Source organism: Sciurus vulgaris (genome assembly GCF_902686455.1).
Source record: "Sciurus vulgaris genome assembly, chromosome: 7".
Lineage (NCBI taxonomy): Eukaryota > Metazoa > Chordata > Mammalia > Rodentia > Sciuridae > Sciurus > Sciurus vulgaris.
Genome location: NC_136467.1, coordinates 92,786,155 through 92,803,754, shown reverse-complemented (window position 1 = coordinate 92,803,754; position 17,600 = coordinate 92,786,155). Strand labels below are relative to the sequence as shown.

The 17,600-nt window shown below is 32.2% G+C and overlaps 1 protein-coding gene across 1 annotated transcript in view; it reads left to right on the top strand.

Annotated features, from left to right (window-relative positions):
* The window catches only part of ADGRB3 (adhesion G protein-coupled receptor B3), a 684,429-nt gene that overhangs the window by 369,663 nt on the left and 297,166 nt on the right, over positions 1-17,600 (top strand). Inside the window, 5 exon segments of the mRNA XM_079147374.1 lie at positions 7,150-7,273; positions 7,276-7,301; positions 8,037-8,072; positions 8,078-8,095; positions 8,097-8,107. Of these exon segments, the coding sequence (XP_079003500.1) occupies positions 7,150-7,273; positions 7,276-7,301; positions 8,037-8,072; positions 8,078-8,095; positions 8,097-8,107 (215 nt within the window).

The window sequence follows — 17,600 nt, the reverse complement described above, 5'->3', positions numbered from 1 at the left end:
ACTATATTAAAAATAGTTTTTCCAAAATACAACCACATGGTCTCCCCTGCAACCACTCAACTGTGCCAAATGAAAGCAGCCATGGATAATATGTGAATTAATGGGTGTCGCTGTGTCCCAATAAAACTTTATTTGTGGACATTGAAATTTCAATTTGATATAATTTTCACATATCAAGAAATAGTATTCTTTTTTTAAAAAAAAAAAAAAGTTCTCCAACTGCTTAAAAGTGAGAAAAGCATTTTTAGTTTGCAAGCCATAGAAGAATAGTGAATGGACAGTTGACTTTTGATTGATAGTTTGCTAATCCCTGCTCAACACAGATCAGTTTGAATAGGAACCACGTGTGTAGCTTTGGATGTATCCTGTGCATCAGCATTATTAAATGCCACAGAGTGAGAGTGATCTGAAAGAAAGCTCTTTCAAGGAGTCTTTCACTAGAGCATGAAAGCCTGGCAGAAAGGCCTCAAGCAGAATGCAGAAATGTATAACTCTGCCCAGATATACCCAGGCTTTGAAACTAATGGATAAAATAAACAAAAACAAAAACAAACAAACAAAAAAAAGAGTGTAAAGTTCACTCACAAATAATTTAAAAGTTTTTCTATCTTTATTCTAGAAAAGAATATGTAAAATAGTTATTTAAGTTTTAAGATATGACATGACATTAGCAAGTAAGAAATGTAACTTAAAATTGCCAGAAGTTTGCTTTTTAACTGCCCATCTAGTGTGTCTACTTTGAGTATCAGATAATTCTACTTTCTCTCTAAAAATAAAAATTGCCTCCTTGTGATGAAAGGACATTTCTTATTCATATCTCTGAGTTCAAAGGCTCTGAGATTTTGGGATCCAATCTATATAATGGTGGTGGTGGAGGGGAAATGGCAGAGCTCTCAGAACATGGTGGTCCTGGCAGATCTCCTGCCAACTGCTGTTTCCAGGGAAGTGAAGGCTGTGTATCACAATCCAACAATCCTGTTCTTTCTCTGTGGCCCTCAACATTCCAATCCCAATCTTTTCAGAAGGAAGATATTGAGTGGATGAGGGAAGCACAGTGAAGAAAACAACTAAGAAACTATCTTTAGAAGTGTCTAAATATTCCTATAGATCACTGTTGCCAAATACTAAAACAAGTTAAAACACAAAGACTGTGATAGGCAAATTAAAGTACATATATATCTATAACCCCTTTTGATAATCACCATTCTTCAGTGATATTTAGTTTTGATCTCCTGATGAGCATAAAATATTTTTATTTCTTTAAATTGAATTATTACATCTATCTTTTATATTTAGTGAAAAATATTATAATGACCCAGTGATACCAGCCAGAGAAGGAATTTGGTAAATACTTGGTGAATGAATTAAGGAATGATTGATAAGTGCCAGGCTCTTGGCATGTGTTCAATAAATCTCAGCTATCCTTCCCAAATACCCTATTTCACTAGGGATTAAGGATCACTATGTAAATAGGAAAAGCATGGCTTTTTTAAGCCGCTCAATGCCAAGGGGTTCACACCACATGCAGGCTTAGCTCAGGCCATTTGTGTTTGTTATGAACACATGAACAAAGCTTGTAAGTACTTTCTAACAGAGCCAACACATCATCACCCCCATCCCTATGTTATTTACACAGGATTTCAAAACTGCAGGTGAAAATCTAGTGCTCTTCAGTGATGTCTGCCACAAGCAGTTCCATTTTGGAACTGGGCAATTTTCTAATATTGATGGGTCAACATCCAGTTTGTCAACACGAGGAATTATGAATCAACATGAAAAATGATTTAATATTCATATACAGTAGAAAAATTAGTATAACAAGGGAAAGGATAGTCTTTAAGGAAGACTTTAAGCAACTTTGCTATTCCCTTACACATTTGTTTATGGTTATGAGGGGTCCTGCCTGGGTATTTCCTCTGATCATTTACATTGAGTGCTACAGAATTTATGTCACTGCATTAAACACCTAGATGGATGCTTAAAAATAGTGCTTTTGAAGTGCTCTTTGCAGTCCGTGGTCTCAGCTGCAATGGAAATTCTGAATTTGTCATTCATGATGAACAATTCTCTTATTCTATTGAAGCAATATGTTTTTAACCAGACTGACCTTGTATATATAAATAAACCAAGAAGGAAGCTCTTTCCTCTGATAGAATCTATCAGAATAAAGAAGGACAAGGAGGGAAGGGAAGAAAGAGGGAAGGAAAGAAGGAGGGATGGAAGGAAGAAGGAAGGAAGGAAAAGGAATAAGATTGAATAAAAAGGAAACCTTATTCAGCTCCCTAGGTGGTACATTTAAGTACTACAGGATGAGCTCTATTTATTTCAAATGCAGTTCCTGCCTTTGGTTATATGAATATATTTAACAGAAAGTTTTGAATATTTAATGTCATGACTAAGGTCACTGAAGGACAACCAAAATATAATGTTTACTGCAAAAGTCAAATACATCATCATAATACAAAACACATCATGACATAGTTTTCTTGAACTTCATTATGAGAAAATGTGGTCTAGTGATGTTAGCCAACACTTACCTAGGACTCCATGCTCCAGACAGTGTTCTATGTATACTGCTCTCAGCTCCTGAAAGATACACACTTATTTATTTCTCTGCTAGCCCAATGAATTATTGGTATTATTCCCATGTTACAGACATATTGAGGCACAGAAGGGTTAGGCAATTTTCTCAGTTAGACAACCCATAAGTTGAACATGGAATTTATCTTTCAAACTGAGACTTGAGGGACTGATAGTGTATTCTATAATAATTACATAAAACAGCAAATATAAACTGAAACTAGATTGTGAAACTAGGGAAAACTCAGGTGCTGAGCTGTGGCCCAGATCCAGAGTCCACTCATAAACCCCTCCAGTAGACTGCTGTTTTCTTGTGTTGTACTTTGTCTGTTTTGCTTATCTCTATAGCCTTCATCCATACATTTTTACTCTCTTGCTCTCTATTCTTTCCCTTCTACATGCCCTCCATTTCTGTTCACAATTCAGGTGAGGTGTCAAATTAACTCCAATTTTTACATGGAGCACAGTACAATGGACAATAAGAGAGACTCCCCCTTCTCTAGGACTCCATAAAGGCAAAGGGTAAAAATATTATAATTTCCCTAATTAATAAGTTTTAAAACACTATCTTGCATTGATTAAACAAAGGAGGGATCCTTTATTTCCATGAAAAAAAATGGCTTATGTACCTTTAGGTCCATCTGCAAAAATTCCCTTGTACTTCCTGATGAACAAAAATCTATACTAAACCTGAGTCCTTTGAAAATGAGGCCAGTTAAAAGACATGATGAGTCCAAGACCAGCCTGAGCACCTCAGTGGGACCCATCTAAAAAAAATGACAAGATATTGTACTTTCAAAGTATTGTATGCTGCATATCCAAATCCAAAATGAAAGTATCAAAATTGAAAAATGGAAGTGTGGCTGGTTTTGCTCCAATGTTTATCAGTTATGAGTCACCTCTTTTATTATATAAGAAATCAAATCTAGGTGTTGTAATGAAAACACTATACAGTGAATTTAAGATATTCTTGGTAGCATTCAGAATGTACCTATTTGTTCAGGGACACGGTGCCCTTGAGGTTTCTTCTAAGTACTATAATCTTCTGTAGAAAAGCATTTTTTTTCAATTTTTTAAAAGCAAGTTGCTCCATCATCTGAACACCCACAATGACTGGATTTTATTCAGCAATTTTTCCAGAAGCCACAAATGTAACTGATGCACTTGGGCTTTGGTATTATGTCCTTTTATCAACATTAGGCATGTATTTATTCTAGATATCATTTAAGTGGCATTTCTTTTTTAATCTTCCCTCTTTCGTATTCACTTAATATCTTAGCTTTCCATTTCCCTAAAGGCCAAAACTCTATCTAAATTTACCTAAGAGTTTGAAACAGGCAATCCCATGAAGGGAAGGGATTGGGTACCGAATTGATCCAAGTGTCTTCTCCTACAGGGACTGAAAGAAATAAAAGTCATCTTTAAATAAGTTTTGATAAATAAAAATTGTTTTCAGGTAAGCAGGTTTAATTTTGATGCTTGGCAAGGTGGTGCAATCCTATATCCAAGATACTTTAGAGGCTGAAGCAGGAGGATTGCAAGTTCAAGGCCAGATCACACAATTTAGCAAGACCCTGTCTCAAAATAAGAAACTTTTCAAAAGGTCTGAGTGTGTAGCTCAATGGTAGAGGAACCTTATATTGAATTCCCAGTATTAAAAAAAATAAATACTGAAAGATATATATTTATATCTAAAACTTTGAATACTTCATATTTTCAAAAACATTTACTGAGAATTTGAAGGCTAGTATTTGAATCCTATATGTCGATTAAATCAAACTTTCTCTCTACCTTTTTTTTTTTTTTTTTTTTTTTTTGATACTGGGGATTGAACCCAGAGTCATTCTACCACTGAACTACATACCCAGCCCCATTTTTGTTTAATTTTGAAATAGAGACTTAATAAATTGCTGAGGTTGTCTTTGAACTTGCAATCTTCCTGTAGATTCTCCTTTCTTAGCCTCCCCAGTTGGCTGGAATTAAAGCAAGCACCACTGTGCCAGCTTCATATTCCATTTTATAATGGTTTACTGAAAATATCATCTTATTTTAAGGAGAACATTGCTAAGAGTAGATGTTAAGTGTTTTCACTAAAAAAAGTATATGAAGTAATGCATATGATAATTAGCTCAATTTAGCTATTCACAATATATGCATATCTCAAAAATGTTGTACATGATAAATATAAACTTTGATTTTCCAATTAAAACTAAACTTACAAAGAAAAAAAAATCAAAAAGAACTAATTCAGCATCTTTACAGAAAAAATCTCCAAACATTTTGAATTTACATATGCTTATTATATTTGGTGGTATAATAATAGTCACACATATACATATATATACTGCCTTCTTAGCATAATTAAGGAATAAATATTTGGTTTTATGCACTCCCTATCCTGAGAATATGTGTTTTAAAGAACTTGGTATTCAAATTAGTGACCTTAACCATTTTTATACTCCTTTAATCTATACTATTTTCAAAATATAATTTAATCCATCCATATAGCTATAATTTGATAGCTTCTGTACATGTACTCTAACGGAGAGTGAATGTATTCATGAAGTAAGTTACATGCTTTTACCACTATACCACTTTGCAGATCTATAAATACCGTTATTAAACTAAAATTTACTCAAGGTAAAGTGACCTAGAGTTGATACAGATATCCTCCATTTTAAAATTTGTTGCATTATTTGATTGTAGTTTTCTATCTAATGTATATATAAATAGAGAAATATTAGACCTCAGTGTCCAGCCTCTTATCTCTGGTTTATTTTCCTTTAGAGCAAAAACTAGTTGTGTATAAGAAAACATTCATTTCTTTTAATCAGTTTTTGTCAGAGAGATTGATTTTGTCTAAACCCCAAGACAACCAAAGTTAGAATCAAAGAAAATTGGAGTAGATGTACTTTATTTTAGACATTAAATAAAGTGTACGCTGGGCGCAGTGGCACACAACTGTCTTCCCAGAGATTCAGGAGAATCAGGCAGAACTGTAAGTTTCAGGCTAGCTTCTGAACTCAATAAGGGCCCTGTCTCAAACTATAAAGGACTGGGGATGTAGTTCAGTGATAGAGTGCCCCTGGGTTCTATTCCCAGTACCAAAAAATAAAAAAAACAAAATAATAATAAAATTTAAATTAAGTTTTGAGACTCAAGAAAGAATGTGCTGATTCTTCCCATGCACAAGAGAATTTATACCCTTTGAGACATTTGAACTGAGGTTAATTATGAACAGTAAAAGTATTTAGGTAAAAATTAAAGAAAACTAACCAATTATAGCTGTTATCCAAAAATAGCATTAAACATTCATAACTAGTTTATGTGTTACCACGTACCTTCGTTCCTTCAACAGTTTAGTTAGAAAATCCTTTTTAAAGCTTAATATGTCAAATTACAGTCAAAGTGAAATCCCATCCTGCCTCTGATAATGGATGTGTATAATAGCCTGAAAGAGCTTTAATGAAGTATAATTTCACTAGTGTGATGCAATAATACATAACCAATTTAATTTGAAACTAAGCCAGTGGTGCAGTACTATATTTATACAACTAATATGTTAAATTCTTAATTTTCATCCTCTCTCCTGATTTAATTACAAGTTCCTTTAAATGAATCCACTTATGAACACCCTAATGGTTTTTTACTTTAGCTTTCCTATTGTGACAGCTTTTACAGTTTTTCCTATCATCTTTCCACTTAAATCCTCCGTGGGACACTTGAAACATTCATGTAGAACCAGCATGACCATGTAAAATTTTACAAATTAAACTTCTTAATCGATAATTATTATAAATCATCTTAAAATATAAGAACTTGTATTACACATATTACATATGATGAAATACTCAGACATTACCAAACATCATTTATGATTTTTTTTCAATTCATATTAAAATGTTTATTGCTAGTAAAGACACAAACCTCCATTAACATATATCTTCCTTTCAGTTTTAGGGAGAAGTCTTAAGATTATATTATTATTAACCTACCTGATAAATGTTCCTGCATATAATAACAGCTCAGTAATCATGTCAATATTGGTGCCATAGTCATGTGGCTGACGGTTCTGTCTCTCACAGCAATGTGACTTTGTTGTCCATGTCTTCATGGTACCCCATGTAATCCAAAATAGACTTGTTCTGATGATAATGTTAACATGAAAAATTTTTGTTTTGAAAACAAAGTTCAGATTTAAGTACAAATTTCAGTCTGTCAGTTAACCAAATATTAGAGAATACCATATGAGTGTCTAAACAGTAACAGAGGTCAACTATGAACCACCAGTATGACAACATTTGTTGTTACTCTCAGAATATTCATTCCATCCTTGACCATTATAGCATAATCTCTGCTGAAAATAACACAAACCAAATTGGATAAATGGATTCAGCAACCTTAAAAAAAAGTACTGGTCTGATAATAATACTTGCTTATTTGCTGCTCCAGTATATAATTTTGACTTGAACTTTATTTTTGAATGTGCTACAAGGTTTAATTTGATTAACTTTAATTACAATAAAAGAAAAGTGAGATCGTTTAACATTATCCTTTTCTTTTTAATAGTGGGCTAGCATTCAAAAGCTTCCAGCAGCCTCTGTTCTAACAGACATCAACTTCCCAATGAAAGGACGGAAAGGAATGGTTGACTGGGCAAGGAATTCAGAAGATAGGGTTGTTATTCCAAAAAGTATTTCACTCCCCTGATCTTCAAAATGGTAAACACTAAAATAATTTGAGTATTGAACAAAACATTTCCGATGAATTCATTTAATGAAACCCTAGGTATAAACATTAAGTAATTTTGGCACAGTTTATAATCGTGGATTCCAGACTAATTTTTGGAAATATGAGACAGTTTACACTTGGTTTCCAAATCTCTGAATTTACTGATGGAAAGGGTCCATTAAAGTGGGGGGGAAAACATAAAAGTACAAATTTTTGCATTATGCATGCAAACTCATTTTTATTTCTGCCTCACACTACAATATACTTTGGTTAGAAGGTATTATTTTGGCATATAGAAACAAGTTTATGTGGAAAAAATAATTTTTAAGACCATTTTAAGTAACCTTTAAAATTAATGGCTATCTTCAAAAGCAATAGTGTAATCTTAATTCTCACTTTGGAGATTTTGATCTAAAAGTGAATGCTACAAAAGAGAATCAGCTCCTTTTCTCCATGTCATTGGGTATTTAAACTTTTAAATGCAACTACAGCAGATTCTTGTCCTAGCCTCTACCAAAACCAGATTCTCATGGTGGTATAATTAATACGTAGAATGGGGTGTGTCAAACTGCCCCATGTACATTTAGAGTGCATCTCAGTTCCTAGCTGCATCTTTTTAACAGCTTGTACTGGACTCCTCTTGGGATTGACAGATTGAACTTTTATAAAATTGTATTTTCTTGCTGGTTTTCTAATATTTTTAATTTTATTCCTTCTAGAATTAGAATGAATCATCTGTATTTGTTCTTGGAGCAGTCCTATACAAAACTTAGATCTCATTTTGCCCCACTTTGAGGTAAGCTACAAATTAAGACATTGTTGCAAACCTTATAAATTATTCTAAAATGTGATTATGGTTCATTCTATGAAAATAGTCAAACAAGCCTTGGTAACACAAAGGGCGCTTTTTTGTAAATGAAAATAGAACATATCAGCTTAGTGAACAGGTTATTAGCATATTATGCATTTTAAAACAAGTAGGGAAAACAATTTTGGCGTTTGATTGTAGCCCTGAAATTTTTTTGTACCTAATCAGGACCTGCTTAAAGACTAAAAAATGAAAAGAAAGAACTCAAGTCTCTGTAATAGAATGGGTCATTGTAAAATCAATCTGTCTTCTCTCTCTATTTGTACTTAATGATACTGTTCATCAACATTACATGAAATTAAAGGAGTACTGTGAGGACTCGGAAAACACTGTTTTGTTCTTCATTTGCACAAGATCTCAATTAGCTTCAAAATACATTTTCAATTACAGGGACATTAAGAGAAAATGCTGTTGTTCAATTAGAGGACTATTTTTGGAAGAAATCTATTGATTTCTTTCCTGTCAGACATTTACAAAAAAACAAGTAGTAATTCTACCAACATTCAATTTATGTGTTCTGTTGTCTGTCTACTTTGCCAGATCTCACAGAAAACATCATTCATGTCCCTTTGGACAGTGGTCCTATTACTCAAAATGACCTGTTTCCTCCACACCACTTCATTTTGGAGGATTGAGACAAAGTTGTATTTTGGTTAAAAACAGTCACAATTGCACTGAGCTAATCCCCCATACTCCCATAAATAAAGCAAAGTTTTTAAGGTGGAGAGCATATGAGTGATGGATACGGTTATACCTGGGTCACAACACATAGTCTAATAAGTAAAAACAATTAGAGTTCCATCCAGCAGCTGAAGGCTGCCCAAGGAAGTGACAATGACTAGGCATGATTTTTTGGAGAAAAATCTCTGTGTAAAACACATTATTAATGCAGGAGGTGAATTAACCAAAGTCCCTATTGATGCAAAGCTTGTTCTCCTTCGACCATAGAGACAATCAGGGGAAGTTACATTTTCTATAGTACCCTCCTCTGGGTGAAATGGGGCTTTGTGAATTTGGATATATTTGAATTTGGTTGCATTTTGTTAATATAATATTTTCAAAACTAGTAAGTTTACTCTCAACCTTTCCACTGGTTTTATTAAAATGCATTGGTATATGTAGTCCCAGATAAAAATTCTTGTAGTGATAGTGCCACCTTGCCTCTAGAGGAGATATGTTGGAAAGATAAAACTAGACTCTTATTTCCACAGGGAGTTAATTTACTTAAGGTATAACTTTTAAGAGTTCTAGATTAGACATGGACTTTAAAAGCAGATGACTGGTTAAAAAATTTCAATGTATCATGACAAGAGTTTTATAAATTTGCCAGTCACTACACAATTCAATTCAACTGCCTTCAGTTCAACTTAAAATAGAAGTACATTTATGTGCTGCACAAACTCATAAAATCTTTTATCCTGAGGGCAATAGTAAATGCAAAATAATTATTCAACATGAAATGTTTTTGATTATCAGTTTCCCTCTAGATGGCCAACAAAGTTGAATGATTAATTTTGTTCTGTTTATTTTAGAACTCATTCACCTACAAAAATGAAATCAAGTCATTCCATATTTCATGAATCTATGCAGTCAAGAAAATTGGAAATTTATCTAGGGATACCAGTCTTTTTTGTAAAAAGAAAAAGAAACATTTAATTGGTGGTTGCATTTTTTTTAAATCATGGCAGAGGCAGTTGTCACTTATAGAGCATGAGTATATTAATGGACACACTGTGTGTGATTTAATGAATAGAGCAGAATAATCTGGAAGAGTAACTATCCAGAAATCACCTGAGACACATAGGAATTTCAATAGATTCTTGGGCAAGTCACTGACATTTTTTTTACTTGTGTACATTGAACTTGAATGTTCTTCCCAACTTCAAGAATTCTTAGGTTTGGTCTCCAGCCTTGAAAACAAAACAAACTAAATATATATTTATATAAATACATAAATTTATAAACATATAATATATATAGATTTGTAGTATATATAAATTTATATACTATATACTAATATTAATATAGTTATTTAATATATATTTTTATATTATTATAGTATATTAATATATACTATAATTAGTATATATACTATATATATATATATCAGACAGTTTCTACATGTTCTTAAGTAAAGTCCTTAGTAACCTCTGTATAAGAATTAGGAATATTTAATGAATATAAATTTACAGTTAGAAAGACTAAGTTCTGTTATTCTATAGCACAGTTGAGTAACTATAGATAATAATAAAATATATATTTCATAAAACACTAGTAAAGGTTTTAATATTCTTAGCACCAAAGAAATAATGTTTGATATGATAAATATGCTAATTACCATGATATGAATATTATACAACATATCCACCACAAAACTTCACACTGTACCCCATAAATAAGTGCAGTTATTATGTGTCAGATAAAAACAACATATTTTCAGATATAAATATAAATATATGTACCTACTCAGACTTTTTATCTACAAAGTTATTCACTAAATATAGATACTATTAAAAAAACTATATCCATATTTAGGTCTTTGACCAGAAATAATGACAATAGATTACTAAGGATGAAATGTTAGTTTAAATAGTCTTTAAAGGTGAAACATTAGTCTTTACTTATTTTCTGTTATCTCATATAATAAAATCATATAACCACTGAGCACTCTCAGTATTGTTTTTCTAATTTTCAAAAAAATTCTTCCAGAAAGTCTAGTGAGTTTAACAGTGACAGAGCTGCTAAATAAGAATATATCCTTTAAGAGACAAGAATAGTTCTTTCAGAGTTACTCAGCCAACATTAACTGGTGTCATTTATGGTACAATATTAATTCTTTCAAGTCCCCTCCACTCTTAAGACTCCCACTCAAGTGCTTACTAAATAATAAAGGGTCAATGAATTTTTTCAGGAATAATTGATTATCTTATGTGCTCAAATATCTTGTCTAAACCAGTCCTTTAAAATAAGGCATACAGATATTGCTTATTCTATGAAAATATTAGGGACAAAGGAATAAAATACACGTATCTTCTTGTTTTATTATATTAGTTTGTATGAACTGAGCCTAATAGGAAAGGGTAATCTTTTTTAATATGTGAAAATGTACAATTTTTTCTATAGGTTTACTTATTGTTTATAAATTCTCATGAAATATTTTCCTCAGTGATCATTTTACTAATTATATTTTGAAATATTTGGAGGCATGTTTCCCCATATGTCAAATAATATTAGATTCGCTGTTAGTTTCCCAGAAATTTTACATTTTGGTATATTCATTTTTGAAATGATGCTTTGCATAATTTTCCCTTGTGAGGACTATGAGGAAGGACTTAATATAATGTTTCAAATACAAAATAATTTGAAGATTTTTCATCTTATAAAGGTATATAAATAATTTTGCATGTTGACTCTTTTTATTTAGACACTTCTTTCCTTCTATTACCCTAATATGCATTCAACTATTAGTCAAACTGCAATTTTTATTTTACTGTTTGACTGTCTTCCCTTTTAAAATGAAGTCAATTCAAATTGTTCCTTGAAGGAAAAGTGCTCTATTCAAGTCCAAACTAAATAGGTGCCATTCTCACTCTCTCATCTTTTTCTTCTTCAGAATAATTTCTTAAACTCAAACATTATAGAACTATAGGATATTGATGTGCAAGGCCCTTTAGAGTTTAATGTCATCTGGAATCTCATTTCAAAGGTGAGGTGTCTACAATCATTATGACTTAAGTGACCTGCCTAAGATTGTATGCATAGTAGGTAAATGAGTTCAAATCCAACTCAAGTCTTCATCTGCCAGAATGAGGACTCTTTCACTGTATCTCATTTTCTTTGTGCTGCTAATATTGATTGCTTTAAGCAATAAGATCCATGCATTTCTTTGATAGTGTGTGAATACATATGAATCTACTGCAGAACATGTATAAGGCCTATATGAAAGTGGCCATACATGGACAATCTCAGGTAGCCCCAAGTTTGGCCTGGGGGCCCAAACCTGGGTTGTTAAATTCAAGACCTGAGTTCCTTCCTCCTTCCTTCTTCTCATGACCACTTATATGCCTGACAAAAGAAGACTGGCCAGTCCAGGCTAGAGGGTCCTTTGAGGGAGACACCAGCACAGAGACCCCTCTCACATCAAGATTTCAAATATCTTCCACTTGGCAAGTCCATAATCTACTGTGAGAATTTTAACTCTTTTTTTTTTTTTTTTGGTTGGGGGTCTATCAAGGACTGAACTCTGGGGCACTCGACTACTGACTCACATCCCCAGCCCAATTTTTTTAAAAATTTTATTTAGAGGCAGGGTCTCACTGAGTTTATTAGTGTCTCACTTTTGGCTTTGAACTTGAGATCCTCCTGCCTTAGCCTCCTGAGCCACTGAGATTAGAGGCATGTGTAACTCATTTTTATAACATTTTGGAGGCCAGTTTGATAAAGTCAAGAAACTTAAAAAGGGATTGTAGTATTTCTAATTCCAAGAATTTATCTCAAGGAAAAAGAATAATATATCCAAACATACACTGAAGCCAAGAATTCAGGAAATAGTTGTAAATAATCCACTCTCAGATTTATTTAGTAAATGCAGGTAGGTTCCAGTTATGTGGGGAAAACACAAAACTTCTCAGTATGTGAATAGTATGTAATTTTTCTGGTTAGACACATGGAAAATGCAATCATGTTTTTGAAAACAAACAAAAAATGCATTTTAATGTATCTATTAACATATAAGATAGTATAAAGGATCTAAATAAAATTACATATGAATTCTACTCTAGTATTAAAATGCCAGGAAAAAAAGACAAAGTGAGAACTAAGACATATTCATGAAGATAAAACCTAAAGTAGATGGAAAATTATCTTTGAAAAAGTAACAAATTTCAATAATGCAAAATCACATGAATTTCTATCAAGCACACTGACAATAAATATAAATGATACTGAACTTTTTTATATATTCAGGAAATTAAACTCATTTGTGTTCCTAATATCAAAGGAATTAGACAGGCATAGGAAAAGAAAATGAAATAAGCACTCTTGGAAACAATACAAAAATGAAGATATAACCACATTTACACCAGTACATGCTGAAAACCATCAACCTGAGCAGTCAGCTTTCTCAAGAACATGTGTTCTTTACTTTCAGAAACTAAACTTTGAAGTTTGCTTCTTCTTTCTCATTTTATAACAAAATACTGCAATTTTATGACAATCTATGTTGTTTTAGTGTTTCCTGTCATTAAGACATTAAGAATTAAAATTGTGCATTGTGATAGCAAATAATTAACAAAAATCTGGGCTTAATTTGGCCACACTTTTTAAAAGGGAAAATAAATCTCTGATCACTTAGCATATTACTTCTGTATATTATAAAACTGAACTTGAATTTCTAATTAGTTTCAAAGTTCTAAGTAAGCGGAACCTTACATTTCAGTAGCCCTTAGGGAATTTTAGTTTTAAAACATGAATATATTTTTCTTAAAGATTTTGATAAAATCCCCCAGTTCCCAGAATATATGAAATCATCAATTTTATTTATGCTTCATTTAAATTGGGGATCTCATTTAAAGCAATTATGAACACTCTTAAGTTTGAAGCTACATGAATGATACATCTAAAAATGGAAAAAGACTGCAGAAATTTTAATAACTTTAATTAAACCAAAAGCATATTTTTACATATTTTATGTGGCTACCCTTCATGTGTACCACTAATTTCCTGTTCCCTCCACTGATTTTTCTTTCTATAATATTACATTATATTTTTTTAATATGGTAAAAACTCAACAGAATTTACCATCTTCACTATTTTTAAGTGTGCAGTACAGTAATGATCTATATACACTTGTGTAACCATGTCTAGAACTTTTTCATCTTGCCAAATTGAAGTGCTATTCCACTAAAGAACAACTTATTTTCCACTTCCTCTAGCCCTTGGCAACCACCACTTTCTTTTTCTAATCATTGGATCACTTTAGATATCTTATATTCATGGAATCATTCAGTATTTTGTCCTTTCTGTGTGTTATTCATCTATTTCAATAAGCATGAAGTTCCTTCAGGTTACCATGTGATAGGCATTTAACCAGATTTCCTTCTACAAAGACTGAATATTTGCATATGTATATTCCAACTTTTGGCAATGGTTGATAGTGCTTGATGAACGTGGGCATGCAAATATTTTTCCAGGATCTTAATTTCATTTATTTTGAATATATACCCAGAAGTGGTTGTACATATGATTGTATCATATGGTAATTTTACTTTTTATTTTTTTCAGAAACTACCAATACTGTATTCCAAAGAGACTGCAACATTTTATATTCTCATCAACATTGCACATGAGTTCAAATTCTAACCAACACTTGTTATTTTGTTTTCTATTTTCAATAGTAACTATCCTAATGATTATGAGATGATATGTCATTATATATTTGATTTGCATTTCTCTGGTGATTAGTATTATTGAATATCTTTTCACATGCTTGTTGCCCACCTGTATATCTTCTTTGGAGAAATAGCTATTCAAGTATTTTGCCCATATTTTAATCAGATTATTTGAAGGTTTGGGCTATTGTTGAGCTGTAGGAGTTGTCTTTGTGTTCTGGATATAACCCATTATCAGATATATGATTTACATATATTTTCTCTCATTCTGTAAGTTAGTTTTCCACTATATTATTTCATTTCCTGAACAAAGATTTTTTTTAAGTCCAATGTAATTTCATTTATTTTATCTTTTCTATTTTTCTTGGACTCAAGGTCAAGTAATTGTCAAATCGAGTGTCATAAAGTTTTCTTTTCCTTTTTGTGTGAGTGTGTGTGTCCAGGAGTTTTATGATTTTTATGTCTTATGTTTTGGCCTTTATCTTAGTACTGCTTTTGCTGCAACTCTGAAGTTTGGAATGTTGCAGTTTTACTTTCAATTGCATCAAGGCATTTTGTGATCTCTGTGATTTCTTTCTTTACACATTGGTTGGTCAAAAGTGTGTTAACTTTCATCTATTTGCAAAATTTCCTGTTTTTCCTTTGTGTTTCGTTTCCATTTTCATTAAGCTATATTTGGGGAAAGTATTTGTTATAATTTCAGTCATCTTCAGTTTAATAGATTAGTTTTGTGGCCTAAGGGGTAATCTACTCTGGAGAATATTCAGTGTGTCCTTGAGAAGAATCTGGTGTTCTGCTGTCACTGTATGCATATCTGTTAGGTTCTTCTGGTCTACAGTGCTATTCATGTCCCCTGTTTTTCTTTTTTGATCTTCTGTTTAAATGATCTATCCATTATTAAGATAAAGTGTTGAAATCTTCTAGGATTATTGTTTAATTCTCACTTATTTGTCATTTTTTGCATTATATATTTGTGTGCTTATACATTTAAAATTGGTACATTTTCCTGGCAAATTGATCATTTTATCATTACATAATATATTTTGTCTCTTGTAACAGTTTTGACCTAAGTTCTATATGTCTAAGTATATCCCAACGCTTCTCTCTTTTTTTGCCATTTACATGGAATATTTTTTCAGTCCTTCACTTTATGTATATTGTGTAGTTTAAGTCTCTTGTAGGCAGCTGCTTTGAAATTTTAATCATTTATTAATTCTCTTTGAGACATGTTTTGTGTGCCCTAAACATCTTAAGATTGCAAAGACTATGAAGAATAAGTTGAATCTCCTTTGAACAGGTGACTTAACACATTTTTAAATGTTTTAGATATCAACTAACCCAAATCTCAAGGACAGGGAAAAATTGTATTACTTTAGTCATGAAATCCATTTGGCTCTAAGATTTGCTTTCCTAGCTGTGAATATAAACGCATAACCAGCCAGAAAGCATTAGTAGATCACAAAGCCTGACAGGGCACATTAGAAGCCAGATATTCACTTATGCAAATTATAATAATTGATGGAATAAATTAAAGAAATATACAGTATACACTTTTTTTTATAAAAAGGAGCTACTGCATAATATAAATTCTTTTTTTTTTCTTTTATTAACATTTCAATACCGTGATTTTGGGATTGCATTTTTAAATCTACATGGTAAAACTTTGATATTTTGTGTAGAATGTGTTTGGCATTTACAAAGCTAACAAACATGTTTTGTGGAGCACTAAAATATGCCAAGCATAATGCAATGAGTATATACAACTATAGATACCATTCTCACCATTCTCAAGAGTTTACACTTGTGGAAAGAGTATCCAATGGATGCTGTGTTAGAATTTGGTATATGGTACAGGTGTTACAGTGTTGTGGCACAAGCTAAGGGGGTCCCACACACAAATGAGGTAAGCACACCTGCATGTATAATTAAATTGACACATATACATTCCCAACTAAATTCAACTCATTACAACACACCTAGCAAAACCATAACATATACTAGGGACCTTCTTCAACAACCCCAGTTGTTGAATAGCTAATGAACTTGACAGAATAAAACTCTTACAGAGGGCTCCCTATCTTAGATACTTTGTTTCACACTGCTCAATGCCAAAAATCTCCACATGCCCAAAACACTCCAGTTCATAAGTATCTTAAAGGAACTGAAAAAACTCCTAAATAGAGTACACATGCTTGTGTTTTTTAGTAATTTTTTCCATTTATATAACCTGAAAAATAATACTAATACCTTTTGCTATAAATTATCTAGCATTAATTAAAATTGGCAGTCACTGGTTTTCATTTATAGCAAGAAAGAAAGATAAACAGAACCAGAGTAAGGGGGTAGATGGAATTTGAGTGGTGCATCAATATTTTAGTTTCACGTAACCAAATAAGGATTCAAATATACTCAGGCTAACCTGAATAAAGAATCAGCATCTGTGTGTTCAGTGTCAGTTTTATTCTCTGGGAGAAACCCACAAAAGTTTTCTGGTGGTAACACAGACATTCCCTGATCTCTTTGCTGTAGACAGCTTGTCATTATGCAGGAGGCCTGTCAATTCTGCTAATATGATCAATCACCCAGGATGGCCTTCTAACTTTGTTAATTCTATTTATTTCCATCTGACTCCCTGATTACTTTTGTTCACAGAGAAAAAATAATTTGGCAAAAGGAACTTGACATTTAGAGCTTAGTGTTTTATTTTTCTCAAGGTAGCTTACCTTCAGTTGACTGATTAACACTAAATGAAACAATGGACAGTTAACTAGCTCTCTGTTTGCAACCACCTTCCTCCTAAGAAAAGTAAAATATATTTATGACTTATGGGTTTTTCCTATTTACTATTAGGCACATACCTTCTTGTGTATGAATCTGTTATTTGAATAAATATATGAGAAATTCAGTTAAAAAATGTTGTCCCACTCCAAGTATGCTTCCAGTTCCTTTGCAACTAAATGCAGTAATTCCAAACTGTGTAATAGTTCAACATTATTTTCTAGAAAGTCAAATATCGTGTCAAATACCAACCC